We start from the raw sequence: 22,597 nt of genomic DNA on the forward strand, positions 1-22,597 counted from the left end.
AACCTCAACATGAATCAACAGTGCGATGCTGTTGCAAAACATGCAAATGCAGTTTTAGGTTGCTTTAACAGAGGCACAGGATGCAAATCATGAGAGGTGTTAGTACCGCTCTATTCAGCACAAGTTAGGCCTCAGCTGGAGTACTGTGTCCAATTTTGGTCACCAATGTATAGAAAGGATGTAGAGAAACTGGAAAGGATCCAGAGATGAGTGACAAAGATGATCAAAGGGATGGAATGCAAGCCATATGAGCAAAGGCTGAAGGAACTGGGTATGTTTAGTTTGGAATAGAGGAGATTAATGGGGGACATGATAACAGTCTTCAAATACTTGAAAGGCAGGCAAGGGGTTCAAACTACAGCATAGCAGATTCAGATTAAATGTCAGGAAAAACTTCCTAACTGTAAGAACAGTAGGACAATGGAACAGACTGCCTAGGGAGGTTGTGGAAGCTCCTTCACAGGAGGTTTTCAAAAGGAGGCTGGATAGCCATTTGTCTTGGACACAACAAATCCTGCATCTTGGCAGGGGGTTAGACTAGATGACCGTTGCAGTCCCTTCTAACTCTATGGTTCTATGATTTTATGATTCTAAGTCCACATACCCTATATTCATTGGATCATCCTTGTCCACATGTTTATTGACCCCCTCAAAGAATTCTAGTAGATTGGTGAAGCATGATTTCCCTTTACTAAAACCATGTTGACTCTTCCCCAATATATTGTGTTCATCTACGTGTCTGATAATTCTTTTCTTTATTATAGTTTCAACCAATTTGTCTTGTACTGAAGTTAGGCTTACTGGCCTGTAATTGCCAGGATTGCCTCTGTAGACTTTTTAAAAAATTGGTGTCACATTAGCTATCCTCCAGTTATCTGAAGCTGATTTAAGTGATAGGTTATACACCACAGTTAGTAGTTCTGCAATTTCATATTTGAGTTCCTTCAGAACTCTTGGGCGAATACTACCTGGTCCTGATGACTTATTACTCTTTAATTTATCAGTTTGTTCCAGTAATGATAAGCAGCTATTATATAACACTGTGACAGGTTTCAATCGGTCCACCGAGCCCCTAGGGGGCGATGGAGAGCTATGGTCCCACAGGCAGGCCTTAGTCACACCTTTTGGGCGCTGGGGAATTAGCGGAAAAGGTGTGCCGGCACGAGTCTGCAGCGTGCCCCTCCGGCGGGGGGAGGGGGGGGGCGGTGCCGGCACGAGTCTGCAGCGTGCCCCTCCGGCGGGGTGGGGGGCGGTGCCGGCACGAGTCTGCAGCGTGCCCCTCCGGCGGGGTGGGGGGCGGTGCCGGCACGAGTCTGCAGCGTGCCCCTCCGGCGGGGTGGGGGGCGGTGCCGGCACGAGTCTGCAGCGCGCCCCTCGGGCGGGTTGGCCAGGGTAGGGGAACGCAGGCCCACCCAACTCCACTGCGTTCCAGCCCAGGGCCCTGATAGTGGCAGGAGGCGAAGGTCCCGCCGCGGGGTCAGCGGGGGGGCCATCTGCGCCCTGCTGACCAAATACACCCACCCCACGGTGCAGTTCTGCCCCTGGGCTACTTCCTACCCGGTCTCTCAAGCGGGCCTCTCCGGTCCCTCCAGCTCATCCGGGTATTCAGCTGCTTGCAGCTCCAGCTCCCCCTCTGTGTTGGGCTCATGCTGCCCCGGGTTACAGCCTGGCCCCTCCAGGTCCTCCGGGTACTCAGCGGCTGGCAGTCCTGGTCGCCACAGGCCTTCCTCCCGGTCAGGTTCCTCCTGGCCCAGGGCCTCCCCTGGGTCGGCAGCAGGGTCTGGAGGGAGCAGCCTGTGTCTGTCTCCCTGCCTGGTGCTCTCTTCACTGGGCAAAGGGCCCCAGCCTTTGTACTTCCTGTCCCACCCCTCCCCTTCTGGGGATTGGCATAAATTTGGTCTGGCCCTGCCCACTCAGGCTGAGAGGATGGCTCTTTACCCCGGCTCCCTACAAACACTTTTCAGTAGATTTCAAAGGAGATCAGTATAATCCCCATTTTACAGATGGGGAAACGGAGGCAGGTGAGGTGACTTGCCCAAGCTCACCCAGCAGGCCAGTGGCAGAGCTGGGAATAGAATTCAGCTTTCCTGAGTCCCAGTCCAGTGCTCTATCCATTAGGCCACACTGCTTCCCTTATTAGGATGTATTTTAAATGACTATATTGGTTTAGCCCACAGGCAATAGTTTGAAAAAATATGCAGGAAGGCAAAGAATGACTCAAGACAAGCTGCCTCTCAGCAAACACTGGAGGGCTGTTACGGAAGAATGCCAGAGCTATTAGCTTTGAAGATTTTGCCTCCTCTCCAGCTAATCTACAAAACTGGCTTGAGGCAAGACTGGAAAAGGCCTGTGAACACAGGAGCTCAAAAAAATTGTGGCAGGTTTAAAAAGAATGCTCTCTGTCTTTTGAGAAGAGGGACGTTGTTTGGGAGAACCAGACTGAGCCACAGAATACCCTGATGCGGGTGTCTGAGCCACACAATACCCTGCCAAGGTTACCCTTAGGGATAGAAAGCCATTAGGTAACATAGACATGCAGTAGTCTGTTTGTTTTCAAATCCTTTTTCTTTAAATCTTTTGTTCATACTGTTAAAATAAACAATACATTGGTTTTAAGAAAGCTGTCTGATCACTGCATGGCATTGGTCACAGATGCTCAAAGTTCATCTGAGCAGGTGACAAACCCACTCAGACTTTCTGGGAAAGCAACGCTGATATACAGGGTCCTATATCCCAGAGCTCAGTAAGACTGGAAGAATTGTGGAATTCCACCCCAAGAGAGGTAAACGCATAAGGCCAGACTCCTGAGGGGCTGCTCTCACAGAGACCATTAAGGGGACATAGGTTCAGTTAGCCTTGTAACCTTGACACATTCTCCCAGTATTGCCAATCCCCAGCATTTAAAAATCATAAATCAGGCCCCCAAATCATGAGATTTAAAAAATAATAAATTTGGGATATTTTTATTAGCCTTTTGGTTTTTGAGCTTTAAGGGTCACATTTTTCATGTTTTTCTCCATGACCGTGATGGCTAAAAACTTTTTTTTTTTTTTGTAAACAAAAATTGAAATTCTCAAATAATCATGGAACTCCAGGAGCTGAGCCTCTAAGAAAAACATCAAATATCATGAGACTCATGATGAGAGTGGGCAACACAGTCCTTCTACATTTCATTTGGATATAGTATGCTTCACTGCTGACATTAACTGCACTCAGCAACACTGCAGAACAGTTTAAGAGTTGCAACTTTTTACCAGAGAGGTGGTTAGGTGAAGAGATTTCAGTATATTTTGTATTGATGCTGGTTTGCCACTGACAGTGTGAGAATGTTAAGGGGTGACTTGATTACAGTCTGTAAGTATCTACATGGGGAATAAATATTTAATAATGGGCTCTTCAGTCAAGCAGAAAAAGGTATAACACAATCCACTGGAAATAAGGCATAAATTTTTAACTGTGAGAGTAATTCACCATTGGAACAATTTACCCAAGGTGGTATTAGATTCTACATCTCTGACAATTTTTAAATCAGGATGGGATGTTTTTCTAAAAGATCTGCTGTAGGAATTATTTTAGGGAAATTCTATGGCCTGTGTTAGAAAGGGGATCAGACTAGATAATCATAATGGTCCCTTCTGGCCTTGAAATCTATGAACTTGTACTGACAAAATATGACTACGTCCACACTAGGAGTTGCACTGATTTAACTATTTTGGTAATAGGGTTGGCCTTGACTAGCTACATCAAGACAAAAATGGCAGTGCCTTTTCTCCATTAGGATTTTACATTGAGATAGTGATCTCAAATTAACTATCTTGTGTAAAAACACATCTGTTTTGCAGTGAATACATATGCCTTTTGCCAATACACACTTATGTTTTGGGGGTAGGTTGGGAGTTGGAAGGTTAGGGGTGCATATGTAATATTATTTTCTATTGTGTAATACAAAGGAAAATGGTATTTGAGGTATTAACAAACAATTGAAACAAACTTAACCTTTGTTTTTATTCTACAGGGAGCCATGACACTATGACTTACTGTTTAGATAAAAACTCTGATATAAGTGTCAATGAATCAAAGCTGTTGCAGCTGATAGATAAATTTATGCCCTGCATCATACATCCTATTATTATGAAGTGGTCTATAACACAGGTAACCAATTATCTAATGTTCTCAAACTTGAATTAATTATCTTGTTTGAAGTTTGTTACATAGTGTTCAATGTTTGTACTTTTTTCAATCCAATTAAGGAATACATTGGTGCCTAGATATGTGAATAACATTTTGGGGCAAATTCTAAATACCATAGGTAGAGATGTAAGATAAAAACATTCTGTAAATACCAAATTTCTGTTTATGGGGAAGATAATTTTGGTGGGAGAGCCTGATATTTTAGGGATGGAGGATTCATAAATAAAGATAATAGTTAAAGGGACACTGTTAACTAAAACCCCCCACATACTGCTTTCTAATCTGAATTAGTTAAGAACATAAGAATGATCATACTGTGTCAGAACAATGGCCCATCTAGCCCAGTATCCTGTATTCCAACAGTGGCCAATGCCAGGTGCTTCAGAGGGAGTGAACAGAACAGGCAGTCACCAAGTGATCCATCCCTGTAATCCAATCCTAGCTTCTGGCAATCAGAGCATACGGTTGCATCCCTGACCATCTTGCCTAATAGCCATTGATAGACCTATCCTCCAGGAACGTATCTAGTTCTTTTTAGAACCACATTATAGTTTGGCCTTCACAACATCCCCTAGCACTGAGGTCCACAGGTTCTGACAGTCTTGACTAATAGCCACTGATGGATATCCTCCATGAATTTATCTAATTCTTTTTTGAACCCAGTTATACTTTTTACAACATCCCCTGGCAAAGAGTTCCACAGGTTGACTGTATGAAGAAGTACTTCCTTTTGTTTGTTTTAAACCTGCTGCCTATTAATTTCATCAGGTAACTCCTGGTTCTTGTGTTATGTGAAGGAGTAAATAACACTTCCTTTTTCACTTTCTCCACACCAGTAATAATTTTATAGACTTATATCATATCCCCTCATAGTTGTCTCTTTTCCAAGCTGAATAGTCCCAGTCTTTTCAATCTCTCCTCATATGGAAGCTGTTCTACACTCCTAACCATTTTTGTTGCCCTTCTCTGTACCTTTTCTAATTTTAATATATCTTTTTTGAGATGGGGCAACCAGAATTGCATGCAGTATTCAAGGTGTGGGCGTACAAGGGATTTATATAGTGGCATTATATTTTCTGTCTTATTAGCTATACCTTTTCTAATGGTTCCTAATATTCCGTTAGCTTTTTGACCGTGGCTGCACATTGAGCAGATATTTTCAGAGAACTATCCACAATATCTCCAAGATCTCGAGAGGGAACAGCTAATTTAGGCCCCATCATTTTGTATAATTGGGATAATGTTTTCCAATGTGCATTGCTTTGCATTGATCAACACGGAATTTCAGCTACCATTTTATTGCCCAGTCACCAAGTTTTGTGAGATCTCTTTGTAACTCTTTGCAGTCCGCTCTGGACTTAACTATCTTGAATAATTTTGTACCATCTTCAAATTTTGCCACCTTCCTGTTTACCTGTTTTTCAAGCTCATTTATGAATATGTTGAATAGCACTGGTCCTAGCACAGACCCCTGGGGGACACCACTATTTACATCTCTCTGTTCTGAAAAATGACCCATGTATTCCTACCCTTTGTTTTCTGCCTTTTTACCATTTACTGATCCATGAGAAGACCTTCCTTCTTATCCCATGACTACTTAGTTAGATAGGTACAACTTTTATTATAGGTAAGGCCTCTATCTAGATAAAAAAAAAATGTGTTTTTTTAGGACTTTCACCCCAGAAAGCCACATTCACCAACTGTCTTAGCAGAGTGATTAGGACAGGGCTATGGGAAAGAGAACACAAGGCCTCCGTTTGTAGGAATTCAGAAACTGATTCAGCCTTCTTAAAGACTTTAATATTATAAATAAATACATAAAATAAAAATCCAGTATCCATGGGATTATTATTTCTGTTGAGGGAACATGATCAGGGAGCTCCCTAAAGAAAATCTCTGTGAAGTCTTTGATCTGAGGAAAATGAATGCAGACATTTTAAGTTGCTGATCCTGCAACCTTTTCTCAAACAAGGAGTCCAGATGACTTCAATAGGAGTATTATTGAACTCAGAACTCAGTATGAATCAGAACTGCTCATGTGTAGGAGTTGAAGAGTTGGTTCCTAATCCTTTATTATGTAGACAATTTAAAGTCCTTTTTAAAAGATCTTAAACTAATCTGTGTTTAGTGTCCACTTCATAAGGAAATAAAAACCCTTAATGTCAGATATTTCTGTAACTTCAGAGCAAACAGTCAGCACCACATACAAAACTTTCAGCATCATTTTAAAGGTGAAAGACATAATAGATTTTGTAATCCTAAAAATATGATAAATAAGATCGGACAATTTTATAAGCTTCTTTAGATTTCCTAAAATAAAGGAACACATGTCCCTTGCAAAAATTTACGATTCTTTTGTTGTTTTTAACCATTCAGGTACTAAATGTGTCAGAACAACTGGATGCCGGGATTAGATATTTGGATTTTAGGATTGCTCACAAGCCTAATGACCCTTCTGTGAATTTGTACTTTGTGCACATGGTGTACACAACGGCTGTAGTAGAGGTACTGTTCTTAAATCTGGAACATTCAGAAAGGGGTGCTGCTAATTTTTTTTTAAAGAACCAACAACTACTTCTGAGTAAGAACTGCTTTGGGTGGGGAACACTGACCCTAAGATTTTCTGAACAGGTTATTCTTTCTTCAGTAACATGGGAACTTCAAAATAAGAAATTAAATATACTGCAGGGTTGATTGTTGGAGCTGAAATTCCTGTGAGTTGGAATTATCTTCCATCGTTCTCTGCAAACAAATGATTGCCATTTTCCAGGCTGTGTTTTGTGATGGTCCCAGTATCTCATCTTGAGCCAGCCCATCATTCTGTGATGTGGGCACAAAGTGACCACTTTGAGAAATAAGTGACAGAAAAATAAGATGGGATTTAAAGTGTAATATAGGTAAAATATTTTTCAAGAAAAATGTAGTTAATGAAAAGATAATGACTCAGTCTTTTGGTCTTAAAATGTCACATATTGATTGGTGTATTCCTTTATTGGCTAGCATAGGGCCTGGCCATGCTGTTAGTTGCATGTGACTTCAATGAGATGTAAGTGTCAGCAACTAATGGGAGGTCTGTCTTGTTATAGCAGGACTATGGGAGTTAGGGGACCTGGGTTCTATCCCTGATTTTACCACTGACTCACTCTTTGACCTTGAACTAGTCCAGAAAAATGGGGATTCTACTTTCCACCTTTGAGATCCTCGGATGAAAGACACTGAAGATGCAAAGCCACTATATACCTTATATATATTGGTGTATAAGGTGGAGAACCCCACAGGTGGCATAAATCAGCATAGCTCCACTGAAGAAAAATCCAAAGGATGGCTTTCCAGACACTATGAAACTTCCTGCAGAATGTCCCATATTGTCATTCATGATAAAGCTATGCTGATTTGTACCAGATGAGGGTCTGGCCTATCATAAAACATTAGTTTATGATTTATTTAATTCTCCCTTACCATCAGACAGGCTTTTCTAAGTTGATTTGACTTAATTTTTGTAGGATATTCTGTGGGAAATTTTGAAGTGGTTGCAGGCCCATCCTCAGGAGGTTGTTATCCTTGCCTGCAGGAATTTTGTTGGATTGACCAAGGAACTTCATCATCATCTTATCTCTTGCATAAAAAAGATCTTTCATTCTAAACTGTGTCCAAAAGAGGTAAGTGCAGACATACTTTCTTTTAGAATGATACAGTAGTTGTTTGATTTGTTCCGAGTCCTTATATGCTTTACGTTATCATTATGTCCTTTAAAACTATGGAAACACGCACCTGTCCTATTATAAACAACATAAGTGGAGGTCAGTTATCAGAGAGTTACCACATAAGTGATGTCATAATGTGGAGTGGCCCTCTAAGGGAACTGACTCAGCTCCACCTGTGCTGTGTCATCCAATCCCAAGTAATGGGTTTGGACTTGGGCTTGTGATTGGGTCAGGTGACCAGGCATCACATGATAGTATCCCAGGAGCAGGGCTTCCTATAAGAATGAGCCTGCTCTGTCAGAGAGAGGAAGACCAGGGGAATATTCTAGAGAAGCCCAGAGTTTGAGTGGTCTTAACAGAGCTTCCCTGCCCAGAAAGGGCAAGCGGAGAGAGGGCTGTGGCTTTCAGCCCTGACATAAGGGTAACTGAAGAGAGAGACTGTGGGGAGGCTCCTGACCCATGGCCAGAGAGGACTGGGGAGGGCCTTTCCATATCATCCAGATGGAAAGACCTGGCTGGAGCTAACTGGCGTGAGAGTAGAAGCCTTAAGTAGAAGAGGCTTGAGGATACACTGGGCAGCAGGACCTGGGTTTGGGAGAAAGTACTGTGAAGTCCAGCAAGGCACTGAAGAAACTACAGAGTTGGGGAAAGACTTATTTTGATTTAATTTGACATTTAAATGTGCTGTCTTAATAAATCAGAACCCAAGAAGGGGTGTTTATTTGACTTGCATGAGAGCTGGGGGGACAGTTACTGGAAAGCTGCAGAAGGGGAAACTGTGGCAAGAATTAGCTGAAGGTTTAGGGTGTTAGCCTAGGGGCTTGGGCGACCTGGGTTCAATTTCCTGCTGAGCTACAGATTTCTGGTGTGACCTTAGGCAAATCACTTAGGCCCAGAGCCACAAAAGTACTTAGGCACCTAACCCCCAGATTTAGGAGCTTAAGTCCCAGATTTAGGATCCACTGTGATCTACAAAACTCCCACTCAGGGCCAATCTAACCCTGTAGGTACCTTAACTCAAGTCTCACTCCACACTGACATTTCCTCTGCAAAAATTCCCTTGGCACCTATGCTTCTGCCTGTGGGCATGGGGCTGCAATGCACATGCCAGGTGTCCAGATGCTTGTCTCCTGCCTAAGCCCCAAGATGATCCACAATCCAGGGCCCCATCTGGTAAGCATGCTCAGACCAGGGATGCCATTTGAGGGTGGCAGAGGGGAGCGGGACTGGGAGCCTCCCTCCCCTCCCCCCCCCCCCCCCCCCCCCCCCCCCCCGAGTTTCGTACAGGAGATGTGGGAGTTCCTAGGTGGAGCTCTTAACTACAGCACAGCGTTAGTGTGAAATGTAAGTTCTGCAAAGGAGAGGTGCCCCTGAGGCAGGGAGTCAGTATTTTGTTTACAAACAGAGGCAGAGTGATTAAGATAAGAAAGGGCTGGTGATTAAATTAAGGTTTCAGAATAGCAGCGGTGTTAGTCTGTATTCGCAAAAAGAAAAGGAGTACTTGTGGCACCTTAGAGACTAACCAATTTATTTGAGCATAAGCTTTCGTGAGCTACAGCTCACTTCATCGGATGCCCACAGTATGAGGCGCAAGAATACCAAGATGAGAGCAGCCCTGACAGTTGAGAAACGAGTGGCAATAGCCCTGTGGAAGCTTGCAACGCCAGACAGCTACTGGTCAGTCGGGAATCAATTTGGAGTGGGCAAATCTACTGTGGGGGCTGCTGTGATACAAGTAGCCAAAGCAATCAAAGATCTGCTAATATCAAGGGTAGTGACCCTGGCAAAAGTAGGACACATGCAGAAGCCCTGCCCCCTCAATGGCCCCACTCCTGTCCCTCCTCTTCCCCCGAGCCCCCGCCCCCCCGCTCCTCCTCTTCCCCCCAAGACCCTGCTCCCTGGCTACGCCAGAAGCCATAGCCGGGCCATGGTAAGAGCCACTCAGGGAGCCTGGGCTGCTGTGAGGAGCCCCGGACCCTCCAGTTGTGCTGGGCTATGACATCCATCCCAACCTCCAGGGATTGTTTGCTGGAGTCTCAGAGAATTGGCCACCTTGGTTTTGTTCCCATCTATCAGAGTCCCCTTTTTTTGCAGCATGTAGCAGAGAGAGGCTGGTCTGCTGGATAGGGAGTTAGCCCTGAGGGACCTGGGATCTACTCCCCCGCCCCCCATGGACTTCCTGTCTAACCTCAGGCCAGAGCCTTACGGACAGAATTTCAAAACCTTTTAGGGACCCAAAGATGCAGCTTGGCATCTAGTGGGGTTTACAAAGCACCTAACCTTCTAGGCACTTTTGAAAATCCTACTAGGTGACTAAATACCTTTGAAAATCTGGCCTTTGGTCTGTGTGCGCCTCATGGCCCCATCTGTACAATGGGGATAACAGCACTGCTCTACCTCACCGACGGGCTGTGAGGAGAAATAGTTTAGCACCTTGTGAGGCAGATACTACAGTGACAGGACCACATAAGTACCACGGGTAGAGTGGGAACCTCTCTATATCACTGCTAGCCCTTCCCTTCGTTTTGGCCCCTTCTTTTCACCTGCGCCCCTCCCCCCCAAATCTCTCCCTTTTTCTGAATGTAACCTTGGCTAAGAGGGCTTGGCTGTACTTTTTCTGAGTCCCTTATGTTCTCTCTAAAACAACTCCCCCCACCCCCCCCACCACCCGGATTCCTGTTTTACAGGCTAGACTTCCAGATATTTAATTTAATCAAAAAGAAAAGGAGTTCTGAGGCGCAAGAGTTCTCAGGGCAGGGGAAAGCAAGTCACAAAGTTCCATGAAAGTGCCCTTACGCATGGGAAAATTTCGCAGCCACTAAGAATCGTCCCAGATCTGCAACACTATGCAGTCCCACCAGTCTGTGCTTGTTTCCCGAGCCCAGAATTGGTGTTCCACCGCATGAACCTGCCCCGTTAGCACCATGATGCCCACATGGCCAGGGCCCATGCTTTGAGAGAAGTCTGTGTCCATGTCCTCATCACTCTCGTCACCGCGCTGAGGTTGCCTGCTTGCCCGGTTTCGCTTTGCCAGGTTCTTGTGCTGCATATACTGCTGGATAATGCGTGTGGTGTTTAATGTGCTCCTAATTGCCAAAGTGAGCTGAGCGGGCTCCATGCTTGCCGTGGTATGGCGTCTGCACAGAAAAAAGGCGCAGAACGATTGTCTGCCGTTGCTCTGATGGAGGGAGGGGCGACTGACGACATGGCTTACAGGGTTGGCTTACAGGGAATTAAGATCAACAAAGGGGGTGGCTTTGCGAGAAACAGAATGGCCCCCTCAAGGATAGAACTCAAAACCTCAAGGATAGAACTCAAAACTGGGTTTAGCAGGCCGTTGATTTCACAGAGGGAGGGAGGAGCAAATGAATACAAAACAAATCTGGTCTATTTCTTGTTTTGATCCACTTCATCTATCTTTATACATCTTGCTGGCAGCAGACTGTGCAGTACGACCGCTAGCCATCGTCATCGCCTCAGCAGAAGACAGTGCAGTATGACTGATGGCCATCATCCTCTGCTGGCTGCTGATTAAAAGACAGTGCACTGCCGGTAGGACTGAATCGCCATGAAACGAAACTTAAAAGGGAAATGACCTGGCTGAGTCACTCCCATGTTTGCCCAGGCGCCCTTGACCTCATTGAGGTCAGTTAAAAGAGCACCCTGGACTATGTTGACGACGGCTACCAGTCATACTGCACTGTCTGCTGCCAAAAGGCAATAAACTGCTGCTGTGTAGCAATGCAGTACCGCGTCTGCCAGCACCCAGGAGACATACGGTGACGGTTAGCTGAGCAGGCTCCATGCTTGTCGTGGTATGGCGTCTGCACAGGTAACTCAGGAAAAAAGGCACGAAACAATTGTCTGCTCTTGCTTTCAAGGAGAGAGGGAGGGAAGGGGGGCCTGACGATATGTACCCAGAACCACCCGCAACAATGTTTTAGCCCCATCAGGCATTGGGATTTCTACCCAGAATTCAAATGGGCGGTGGAGACTGTGGGATAGCTACCCACAGTGCAACGCCCCGGAAGCCAATGGTTGCCTCGGTACTGTGGACACACTCCGCCAACTACATGCACTTAGAGCATTTGTGTGGGGACACACACAATTGACTGTATAAAAACGTTTTCTACAAAACCGACTTCTATAAATTCAACCTAATTTTGTAGTGTAGACATACCCTTAGAAACACTATACCTTAATTTCCCCAATACTAATTTCTCCCTACTGTTACTCGCACCTTCTTGTCAAGTGTCCGTAATGGGCCACTCTCATTACCACTTCAAAAGTTATTTTTCCTCCCTTGGTATCCTGCTGTTAATTGATTTATCTCATTAGACTGACCTCACACTTGGTAAAGCAACCCCCATCCTTTGAGGTATTTATACCTGCTCCTGTATTTTCACTCCATGCATCTGATGAAGTGGGTTCTAACCAACGAAAGCTTATGCCCAAATAAATTTGTTTGTCTCTAAGGTGCCACAAGGACTCCTCGTTATTTTTATAAAGAGTGTATCATTCTCTGTTACTTTCTGTAGGTTAGATAAATTTCTGGAGGACTCTTTTTTGGTTTTCTCCTAGTTCAGTTCAATTTTTTGCAACATAGGCTGCATCTATACTATCAAACTTTATAGCTGTAATTCTCCACCATTGCTACCACTAGCAGAACTGCATTTTGCTATGGCTAGAAGTTTGCAAATGTGGACAAGGCCATATAGTATATAAATACAGATTTTAAAATATACACTTTTCACTTTTCCTCTCCCTTCCCTTCATGCCTAAAATGGCCCCCTGTAAAATCTCTTGTACTGCAGTCCAGTAAAGGCTACCTAAGATGTTTGGTAATTAGGTGAACTTTGTAATTTTACCTGTGAATTATACTGGCACCTGATAGATTGATTCACACCTGGTTCCACTGATGTCATTCAGAACAATTCACTCCCCTAGCGTGCCTAGTCAGAGTGATGATGTTAAACGGACTTTTAAGGTAGTACTGGGAACATCCGTGGAGGTTGTTTTTTTTATTGTACTGTTAGTGCTAGTGCTCTCCTGACAACTCTGTGGCCCGAAAGCTCTCTGATAGAATTGATACATAAAGTGATCATTCTCCTTACAATGTGTATGATAAACACCCATTTTTTCATGGTCTGTGTGTATATAAATCTCCTCACTGTATTTTCCACTTTATGCATCCGATGAAGTGAGCTGTAGCTCACGAAAGCTTATGCTCAAATAGATTGGTTAGTCTCTAAGGTGCCACAAGTCCTCCTTTTCTTTTAGCAGCAATACAGGCTTCCTCACACTTGCTCCACCAATGTATGTCAGCTGTGTTCCAGAGGGACAGTTAGGGGATGAGACAGTAGTCTGGTCTGTCTTTTTGATCCTGGACCTCTCTGCTGCAACTGCCAACAAGGCACTAATTAGTGCTAGTGTTTTTTGTGATGTGGGCTTCTCCACTAGGGAATGGACTGGGACCACCTACTGACTTCACACAACAGCCAGCAGATGGTAATGACTTTCTCTATTGAACTTAGGCTGGATTCGACCTGCCAGCCTAAAGGTGAGAGAGGCTTGCCATCCTACTACCATTCCTTTGAACCCTCCAGCCCTCCCGAAAGGGCTTGATTTAATAATCAGAAATTGTTTAATGATTAAATTCTAAGAGTTAAAATTTTCAGTTTTTTTTTTCAAACCAGCTACAAGCTACAAGAGCTTTGAGCAGTTAAACAATTAACATTTCAAAGAGGCACATGAACAGTGAGATTTCTCTGGAGCCATGAGGGCTACAGGATAATGATGACCCTGTTTACTATTTGAATTAAGTCTTTGAAGTTACTGTACGTAGTGGTAACCATTCAAGATTACCATTTCAAAGAGGTTTGTTCAGTAGAGTTAAAATAGAACAATTCTGGGGAAAATTAGATAATCCTGAATATTCAAGGTCTCAACTGAATAACTGAAGACCTGAGTGACATTGTTTTATTGTTTCCTTGAAGCACTCTTTGACATAAAGGTCTGGATTAACAGAACCAATATTAGAGGGGGTAATGGAATAGATTACTTGTGTTCAGAATGGTCAGCCAGAGTGGGATGAATTAAACTGCCCTCACCACAAAAGGAATTTTTGATACAAAAGAATAAAGGGACTAAGATCATGGTGGGGCTATCATACTGTGCTGTAGCTTTCAGTGCTAGATTCTTGCTTCTACCACTTATGCTGCTGAACCTGATATGTTGCCAGCCCTTAGTTCTGGTAAAATGGTATAAAACTCCTTTTAGTTCTATTGGAGGGGAAGATTTCAAAAATCTGGACTATGGTGCCAGGATTGGGATGAGTGACCAAGGTAATTATAGCAGGTGTGGCATTTGATCTCCACCTGGCTTTAAAATTACACATTTCTTTAGTCCCCCCATCCCCCCTCCACCCCCCCAAAAAACAAAACCAAAAAAACCCACAACGGATTCTCTCCCCCTTTCTATTTCAGTGACGGAGCAACAGGGGAGGTATTCCCTTTCTTTGTGGAGAGCTGGAGAGAGAAGTATGGAGATGGGAAGGTGTTTTCCTTGTTCTGCCCACCTGCCCTACCACACTGAAGTTGCTTCAGGGAAGAGCAGGAATGGATTAAGTTGCAAACAGTGGCAGATCAGGGAGAGAGTAGAAGAATGACACTCTCTAAGCATTCAGGGCTCTTAGCACAGCAGTCTGACGTGCATGTGCAGTAGAGCCATGAAACAGACACAGGCTAAATAGCCTTTGGGAATAAGAAATGAGGTAAACATTACTTAAAGAACATGGATGGTTCACATCTAGTCTATCAAGGAATCAGAGAGAGGGGCCAATACATTGAAACTATCTCTAAGTAAATGTGACTTTTAGGTTTCAAATTACATCCCTTATTGCCTGAAGCATCTCACAAATCATCTTGTTCTTAAGGATAGGTGAACTGGTTCTGATTCATAGGCACTGGAGATTGGGATGATGGGGACTGAGAGAGAAGGGAAGAAGAGAGTCAGGCTGGTGACGGGGGTTGTCCCTTGACAGGTCCAGGGGGCCAGTCTGGTGAAGGGGTGCTTCCTTGAGGGCTCTGGGAGGAAGATGTTTTCGTTGCTTGCCAACCCTTCTCCCCACTCTTGCAGTACTTCTAGCACCCTTGTCTAGAGCTGGTGTGTGTTTGTGGAAGGCATTAGGGGAACTGTAGGTGGTTTCCTGTTAGACAGGAAGAAGGAGAACTTGTAATGTGTGCCCTAACTAGAACTGCCCTAAAGACAGAGACTTCTCAAGTTATTATTACCATCACAGAGCTCTCTCAGCCCGAAGCACCTTCTAATTCACCTGGTGCCTGCCCTTTATGTTGGCAGGTGTAGCAGCATTGTCAGAACTGAGCCTGCATCTATTTCATTTTAGAGCAAGTTCATGCCTTAGCATTTGAACTTTTAAAGAGTTGCCCAGGAGTTAGTCCTCCAGCTTCTGTTAACTTTAACAGCAGGACTGTCATTCCTTTCAGGTGGTTCCAACATTACGGAACATGTGGACATGTGGTTACCAGGTTATCATCTCCTATGAGGATGTGACTGAAGTAATGAAGCACCATGAACTATGGCCTGCAATTCCATATTGGTGGGGAAACAAGACTACAACTCAGGATCTTATCCAGTATCTGGAACAAATGAAACAGAATGGGCGCCCAGGTACCTACCACATCTCACTTACAGGAACTAGGAACACACCCAGGAACAAGAAATGAGTAGACACCCCAAACTACTTATTGCCAACCTATACATTTGGGCCTGCTCCACAAAGGTACTTAAGTGCCTAAATTCCAGTTTTAGGCTCCATGGTGACCCACAAAACTCCTGCTGAACCTTGTAGGTGCCTTAATTTCAGCCTCTGATCATGCGCCCTGCTGCCTCTCTCTAGGCATCTGGATGCTTATCTTGCATATGAGGCCCAATCTGGCAGGCGTGTTCTGAGGTTGCCTACCGGAGTAGGTCCCACTTAAAATCTTGCTGGTGGTGGGGCTTTATAACTTTTAGCCCAGTGGTCAGAACACTCACGTGGGATGTGGGAGATCCAGCTTTAATTTCCCCATTTCTGCCAGAGAGGGAGAAAGGGGACCCCTGTTCAAATCCTGTGTCTCAGCAGGGAGCTCTAACGACTGGGCTATGGGATATTCTGAAGAAGGGTGCCCTCAATCTCTCCTGTTGAAGCTGTTCCACTGTGGGTAAAGTGAGAGTGACGGGAGCAGGGGGATTGAACCCTGGGTCTCACACGTGGGTACCCTAACCACCAGGTCACAGAGTCATTCTCACTCTTGCATTCGCTCTCTCTGGCCCAATGACTGTTCTAAACAGGGGATTTAGAGGGGGGTTCTGAACAGTCATTGGGCTAGACCAGAGCGAGTGAAAATGACTCTAGCCGGGTGCTTAGGATACTCATCTGGGAGACCCAGGATCAAGCTCCCCTGTTCTAATCACTCTTTTGTTATTCAGCAGCCCCACATCAGAATATCCCATAGCTCAGTGATTAGAGCCCTCTCCTGAGGTTTGGGATCTCCCTGTTCAAATTCTTTCACCCCCTCAGGGGGAAGGGGAATTGAATCTGGGACTCCCACATCTCAAGTGAGTACCCTAACCACTAAGTTAGAAGTTAAAAGGTGCCCCCTTCTTCTTTGTGGAGAGAGGCAGATTCCTAACTCAGTCTCATCAGAAGCAACATAGACACCTAACCCCCCTGACTCCTCGAGAGGGATTCCCATTCGTGGAAGGCTAGCAGAGATAGACACTGAAATCTAGGCTCCAGGGAGGGACTGATATCTGTCAGGGCAAGGGGGCTTAGGATACACCCCTTTCATCAGCATCTCCTTTAGCTAGCTTAGATGGCTCCCTGCATAGTGTGCTGGCTTTTTGGATCACATTGTAAGGTGCCTGTCTCTCCCCATGCATTGTATTGGGACGCTAGGTGCATAACTCAGGCTTTGTGGATCCCATTGCTATTTTCTAGGTGCCTAAAAGTTAGGTATTGCTGCGCACAGCATCACAGTGTCTAAGTCCCTTTATAGATCTGGGCCTTAATGTCCTACTTGTTACACTGTATGCAGTAGCTGTTACCTTGCTTTAAATGTCCATGATACTGAATGGGTGTGATACTCCGTGGCTGGTTAGATCAGCGTGAAGTTCATCTTCCCTTATGATGATGTCTCCAAAAATGGATCAGCTCTCTGCTTCTTTTACATATCAGCTATTTGCTTAAAGTTGTGATATGAACCTTAATTCTGGGAAGGAAACTAAGGGTATGTCTATACTACCCACCAGATCGGTGGGCAGCGATCGATCCAGCAGGGGTCGATTTATCGTGTCTAGTCTAGATGTGATAAATCGACCCCTGAGCGCTCTCCTGTCGACTCCTGTACTCCAGCGCCGCGAGAGGTACAGGCAGAGTCGATGGGGGAGCGGCAGCAGTTGACTCACCACAGTGAAGACACCGCGGTGTGTAGGTCTAAGTATGTCGACTTCAGCTACGTTATTCACATAGCTGAAGTTGCGTAACTTAGATCGATTCCCCCAGCTAGTGTAGACCAGGCCTAAGGCAGGGAAAAAACAGAAACATGGGTGACTTGTATTAAAAGACAAGAGGGGTTTTCACTGACTTTTGAAACCCATTATAAAGTAAACTATCTTTTCTCAGACACAGCTCACATCTAAAACTAGCCCTGAGAAGTTGGTTTCACTTTTGTAATTGTCCATGGCTACCCACATGTAAACATGATGGCCATCAGCTAACCACATCCCTGTTTCAGAGTAGCAGCCGCGTTAGTCTGTATCCGCAAAAAGAAAAGGAGTACTTGTGGCACCTTAGAGACTAACACATTTATTTGAGCATAAGCTTTCGTGAGCTACAGCTCACTTCATCGGATGCATCATCCAAAATGCACATCCCTGTGACATTGAAACTCCTCATCACTTTACGCTGCAAACCCACAAGCCTCCACCAGCACCACTGACAGTAAAAAGTGAAACCTGTAAGCACTTGAGCAGTTCTAACATTTTTCAAGAAGCAGGCAGCGATGCACTCGTGTGTGCAAGCCAGTGCATTACCACTAACAAAAAGAAAGGTTTCAGAGTAACAGCCGTGTTAGTCTGTATTCGTAAAAAGAAAAAAGAAAAGGAGTACTTGTGGCACCTTAGAGACTAACCAGTTTATTTGAGCATGAGCTTTCGTGAGCTACAGCTCACTTCATCGGATGCATAGCATATCGTGGAAACTGCAGAAGACATTATATACACACAGAGACCATGAAACAAAACTTCCTCCCACCCCACTCCCCCGCTGGCAACAGCTTATCTAAAGTGATCATCAAGTAGAGCCATTTCCAGCACAAATCCAGGTTTTCTCACCCTTCCCCCCCCCCCCCCCACACATACAAACTCACTCTCCTGCTGGCAACAGCCCATCCCCCTTTGAAACCCCTCTTTATAATGCGCATGATAATCAAGGTGGGTCACCTCCAGCACTAATCCAGGTTTTCTCACCCCCCCCCCCACACCACCCCTCCAAAAACCACACACAAAAAGAAAGAGGCCTTTCATGTTTGTAAGTGTAGCAGTGAGTAAATTAAGTGAATATATATTGAAGCTTAAACACTTTCTTTGATGTTAGTGAGAGTAGCATAAATGAGTGATTAACATACAGTGATGGAAGAATTGTGACAGCTTGACTTTATGCTTTGGCGTGTCACAGGAGTGCTGCGGCCTCAACAGAGATGTGTTTTATCTATCCAATTGATCTCTACACATTAAGATGTATCTAAAGCATTGGGGGGGGGGTAAAGGGGAGAGAGAGCTATTGTATACCTGCCCCTCTTTCCCCCTCCCTACTGCCTTCCACATTCTTTCTTTTCTCATTTTTTGCATTCCACGTAATTAATGGGGTTTAAAAGCCTCAACCCCCCTTCTGCATCAATCTGCTTCTCCTCCCTGTTAGTGATGTACTACTTTCATGGAAATTGCCTCCAAATGGATACCTTTCCTTTAGAGTTGGGCATTATGCCATATATTATGGGGACAATTAACCATTAAAGAACAGTTACCACTTGTTATATGCCTCAACTTGTACACCCTCTGTACTGATACAGCTGTAAAAGGAGGCATGTCAGCCCTTCATTTTCTTCCTCGAATAGAGATGCAGGGATAGTGAGTGATGACTGGGGGGAACAATGGGACATATTATGCAACTGATATTTACAGGGGACTCCTCAATGAAGCCATTGCTTGTTAGCCTATAGAAGTTGAGGCAACTCTTATGGGGAAACCTATGACTGGATCTTGCCACAGATATTGTGCAGTACTGTTCATAAAAAGAAATTGCCAAATCAAGGCACAGTATGGTCCTATATTGATATAGGGAACTCCAGTTACTGTTAAGTGACCTAGGTTTCACCTTTATGAAAATTTTCCTTGATTGATGGAGACTAGCAAGCAGGGAACATTTTCTCACAGGATGAGTAAATTAAGTGACTATATATTGAAGCATGTGAGCCTGAGTTAGGTTAACTGGTTTTAATTGCTCCATATCTGCATAGCGTAGCTTGCAACTCTAAGAGAAGGTGAGCTGTTGAGACAACTCCAGTTACTGGAAAGGTATCTAATTTTCTGGGGGAAGCTCCTCTGCTAATTATTCCAGAGAAAACACTAGATGTAGGGCTGAGTCAATGCTCAGTAATAACAGATACCAATTTAATGTTTCTTTTTTTTGTTTGTTTCAGCCAGTTTCTTTGTTGCAGGAATTAACCTTACTGAAGACTTAGAGTACATTCTGGCACATCCATTTGGATCCTTGAAGAAAATGACCCTTTCTAACTTTCCACACTTGAAACTCTGGATAAAGCAACAGTATCCAGGACCAAAGAGCAACTGTATCAACATCATTGCTGGAGACTTCATAGAAAATGATGATTTTGTGAATGATGTGATAGAACTTAACAAAAAAATCATCCCTCTATTACATTACCGTGGTAATGAGACTGAATTAAAGGATGTTTCGTAACTTTCAGCTTCATAACCTTGGTATTGAGTAGCTTTTAATCAGCTCTCACATGGAGGGCCGTTTTCCTGGTTCAGATACATCGTATGTGTATATAAATTGGGTTTCTTCCTCCCAGGGATGTTTTGAAGATTCATTAGTTGATGCTTTCTCACCAAAGTCAGATTTTAAAATACACAATGCTTATGGCAAGCAAAACTTCCTATAACTAGGGGAGGGAGAAGAGCAAGAAGGCCTCTCCTTAAGTTCTCTAGAACCCTTGCCACGTAGGTGTAATTTAGCTGGGAAGAGCATAAATATTGCAGTAACAAAACTTTTAGAAAATAAATTTGTTTACTGTTGATTTTTTCCTTTAAATATATTCTTAATGCAAATAATTTAGTTATTTCAATGAAAAATTTTTAGGTATGGATTTAAATATTTGTGTGTGTGTGTGTGTGTTTGCAACCTGAACATCTCGGTTTGTGCACCAGACAGTGCAACTGACTAGTTTGTTTTCATGGGCCAAGGTGAGTGAAATGTTAAAAGTACACAACATAATTAGCAAACAGAAAATTAGATTTTTAGAATACATTGTTTTGATAATCTAAGGCATTATTACTATGCCTATAAGTAAATTTATCAAAACTGACAAAAAGAAAAGCAATACTTGTAGCACCTTAGAGACTAACAAATTTATCTGAGCATAAGCTTTCGTGAGCTACAGCTCACTTCATCGGATGTAGCTCACGAAAGCTTATGCTCAAATAAATTTGTTAGTCTCTAAGGTGCCACAAGTACTCCTTTTCTTTTTGAGAATACAGACTAACACGGCTGCTACTCCAAAAGTGACAGTGTTCTTAAAGAATCTTGGTATTATTCTGGAAAATGTCAAGTTGGTCATCAGGTGGGCATTTTGGCAGGAAATGGCAATACTGTACCCAAGAGGGTGCTGAATTGATCCTTTAGTATCTGTCTTACAACCTGGTAAGTTTATTATCACAATGTTCATCAGCAGTCTCTATGCTAATACACTACTGTTTACTACATATTCCTCAGGCCTGATATTGCCCCCATTTTATAGTCATGCCAATTCTGACTTCAAGATAGCACAACTGGGCCCTCTGAGCAGATTTTTGCCCATTTAGCTTGAAAAGTCTTCAATGAAGGGGCTGTTATGTAGCCCCCAGTAAAATACAAGCAAGATTTTTAAAAATGTTTTTCACACTTTAATTTAACTATAATATACTATGGACTAAAGTTTACTTTAATTTACACTGATATAAATCTAGAGTATCTTCAGTAGAGTTCCAAGTTGGTAGGACCTGAAGTGACCATCTGGGACATCAAGTCAAGTCCCCTACTACTGTAGGCAACCCTTTCATAAATGTATCACACTCATTTTAAAACTAGTTGTTTCCCCCACTACCCCAGCGGAAGACTGTTCCAGAACCTCACTCCTTTGATGGTTAGAAATCTTCCAACTTAAATTATGCTTTAGATTAATATTTATATATCTGAAAACAGACTTCCCCCCTCTTACTTACCCAATATCTGCTTTAGTTGCTATTTTGTTATCTGGACTTACTTGTACATTGCAAGTCATGGGTTTTATGCCATGCACTGATTGTTAATACTATTTTTCTGTTTTAATTTCTGGATAAACTAGGTGCATTTTTATTGATCATGAAAGTGAGGACCAAGTATCATTGGCAAGAGCCAGGAACAGAGGAGGCAGGTGTTGTATAAGCTTCACTGTGTAGCTCCATCAGTATACCTCATTCTTTAGATGCACAACACACTTTCTATGCCAGTGGTGGGTTCTTAAGATGAACAAACATCCACTAGGGCCAAGACTGATCTCAAATGTTATCTGACCCCAAATCATATTTGAGTTCCAGAAATAAATGGCAAGGAAATTGCTTCCTTGTGAAACTTCATACTGATTTATCGGTGGTGTGTCAATGGAAACCCAAACATTGTTTAGAAACAATTCTGCCAGTCTGTCATGGTATTTTTTATCCATGTCCTTTCCCTGTTTACTGTTAGTATATAGCAGTGATGTATTTTGTTGGATTTATAAAAGTGTATATAAAATTTGTGTCATTTGCATAAAATGCTGTATTACATGTATTTAGATATGTTTTTCTGCACAGTATTGTTATCTTTCCTAGTAAAACTTTTATTCACTTCTATGATTTATTTGCCTCACAGTTCTCTCTAGGGTTGCTACATTTTCTGTTTCCTATTCATTCATAGTCTTTTTTCTCTCCTTTTTTGTAAATATTACATTCTTCTAAGTTTAAATTTGAGATATAATTTCCTTGTCTGCAGTACTGGAATCCTGTGGTTAGCTCATAATAGGCCTACAACATATTGTGCCATCAGTTCTGAAGCAGAAATCCCTATTGATTTTTACAGTCAGATGAGTTCTAGCAATAGCTCTGGCCCATGCTACGACATCATTCTTAAGCCGGAAAGATTTAACTTCACCCTTAACATTTTCTATAATAGTTAAAACACAGTATTCAAAGCTAGGTAGCAGTTCCTTATTTTGTTTGGACATTTGTGTTGTAGAAAAGTTTGTTTCTTCTATTTCCCTGCTTAAAACTCTACACAGACATGCATTTTTTACCCTCATATAATTAACTAAATCCTTTGCACTAACCTTTTAGTAAGCAAA

The 22,597-nt window shown here is 43.3% G+C and overlaps 1 protein-coding gene across 2 annotated transcripts in view; it reads left to right on the plus strand.

Annotated features, from left to right (window-relative positions):
* PLCXD1 (phosphatidylinositol specific phospholipase C X domain containing 1) overlaps nucleotides 1-22,109 on the plus strand; it is a 28,371-nt gene extending 6,262 nt beyond the window's left edge. For both annotated transcript variants that reach the window (XM_027825621.3, XM_027825622.3), the window contains 5 exons: nucleotides 4,016-4,152; nucleotides 6,568-6,696; nucleotides 7,695-7,850; nucleotides 15,401-15,584; nucleotides 19,658-22,109. In XM_027825621.3, the coding sequence (XP_027681422.1) occupies nucleotides 4,016-4,152; nucleotides 6,568-6,696; nucleotides 7,695-7,850; nucleotides 15,401-15,584; nucleotides 19,658-19,938 (887 nt within the window). In that variant the 3' untranslated portion in view covers nucleotides 19,939-22,109. The remainder of the gene's footprint in view (nucleotides 1-4,015; nucleotides 4,153-6,567; nucleotides 6,697-7,694; nucleotides 7,851-15,400; nucleotides 15,585-19,657) is intronic.
* Nucleotides 22,110-22,597: the final 488 nt, after the last annotated feature.

This window comes from Chelonia mydas, chromosome 1 (genome assembly GCF_015237465.2).
Source record: "Chelonia mydas isolate rCheMyd1 chromosome 1, rCheMyd1.pri.v2, whole genome shotgun sequence".
In the NCBI taxonomy this organism is placed as follows: Eukaryota; Metazoa; Chordata; order Testudines; family Cheloniidae; genus Chelonia; species Chelonia mydas.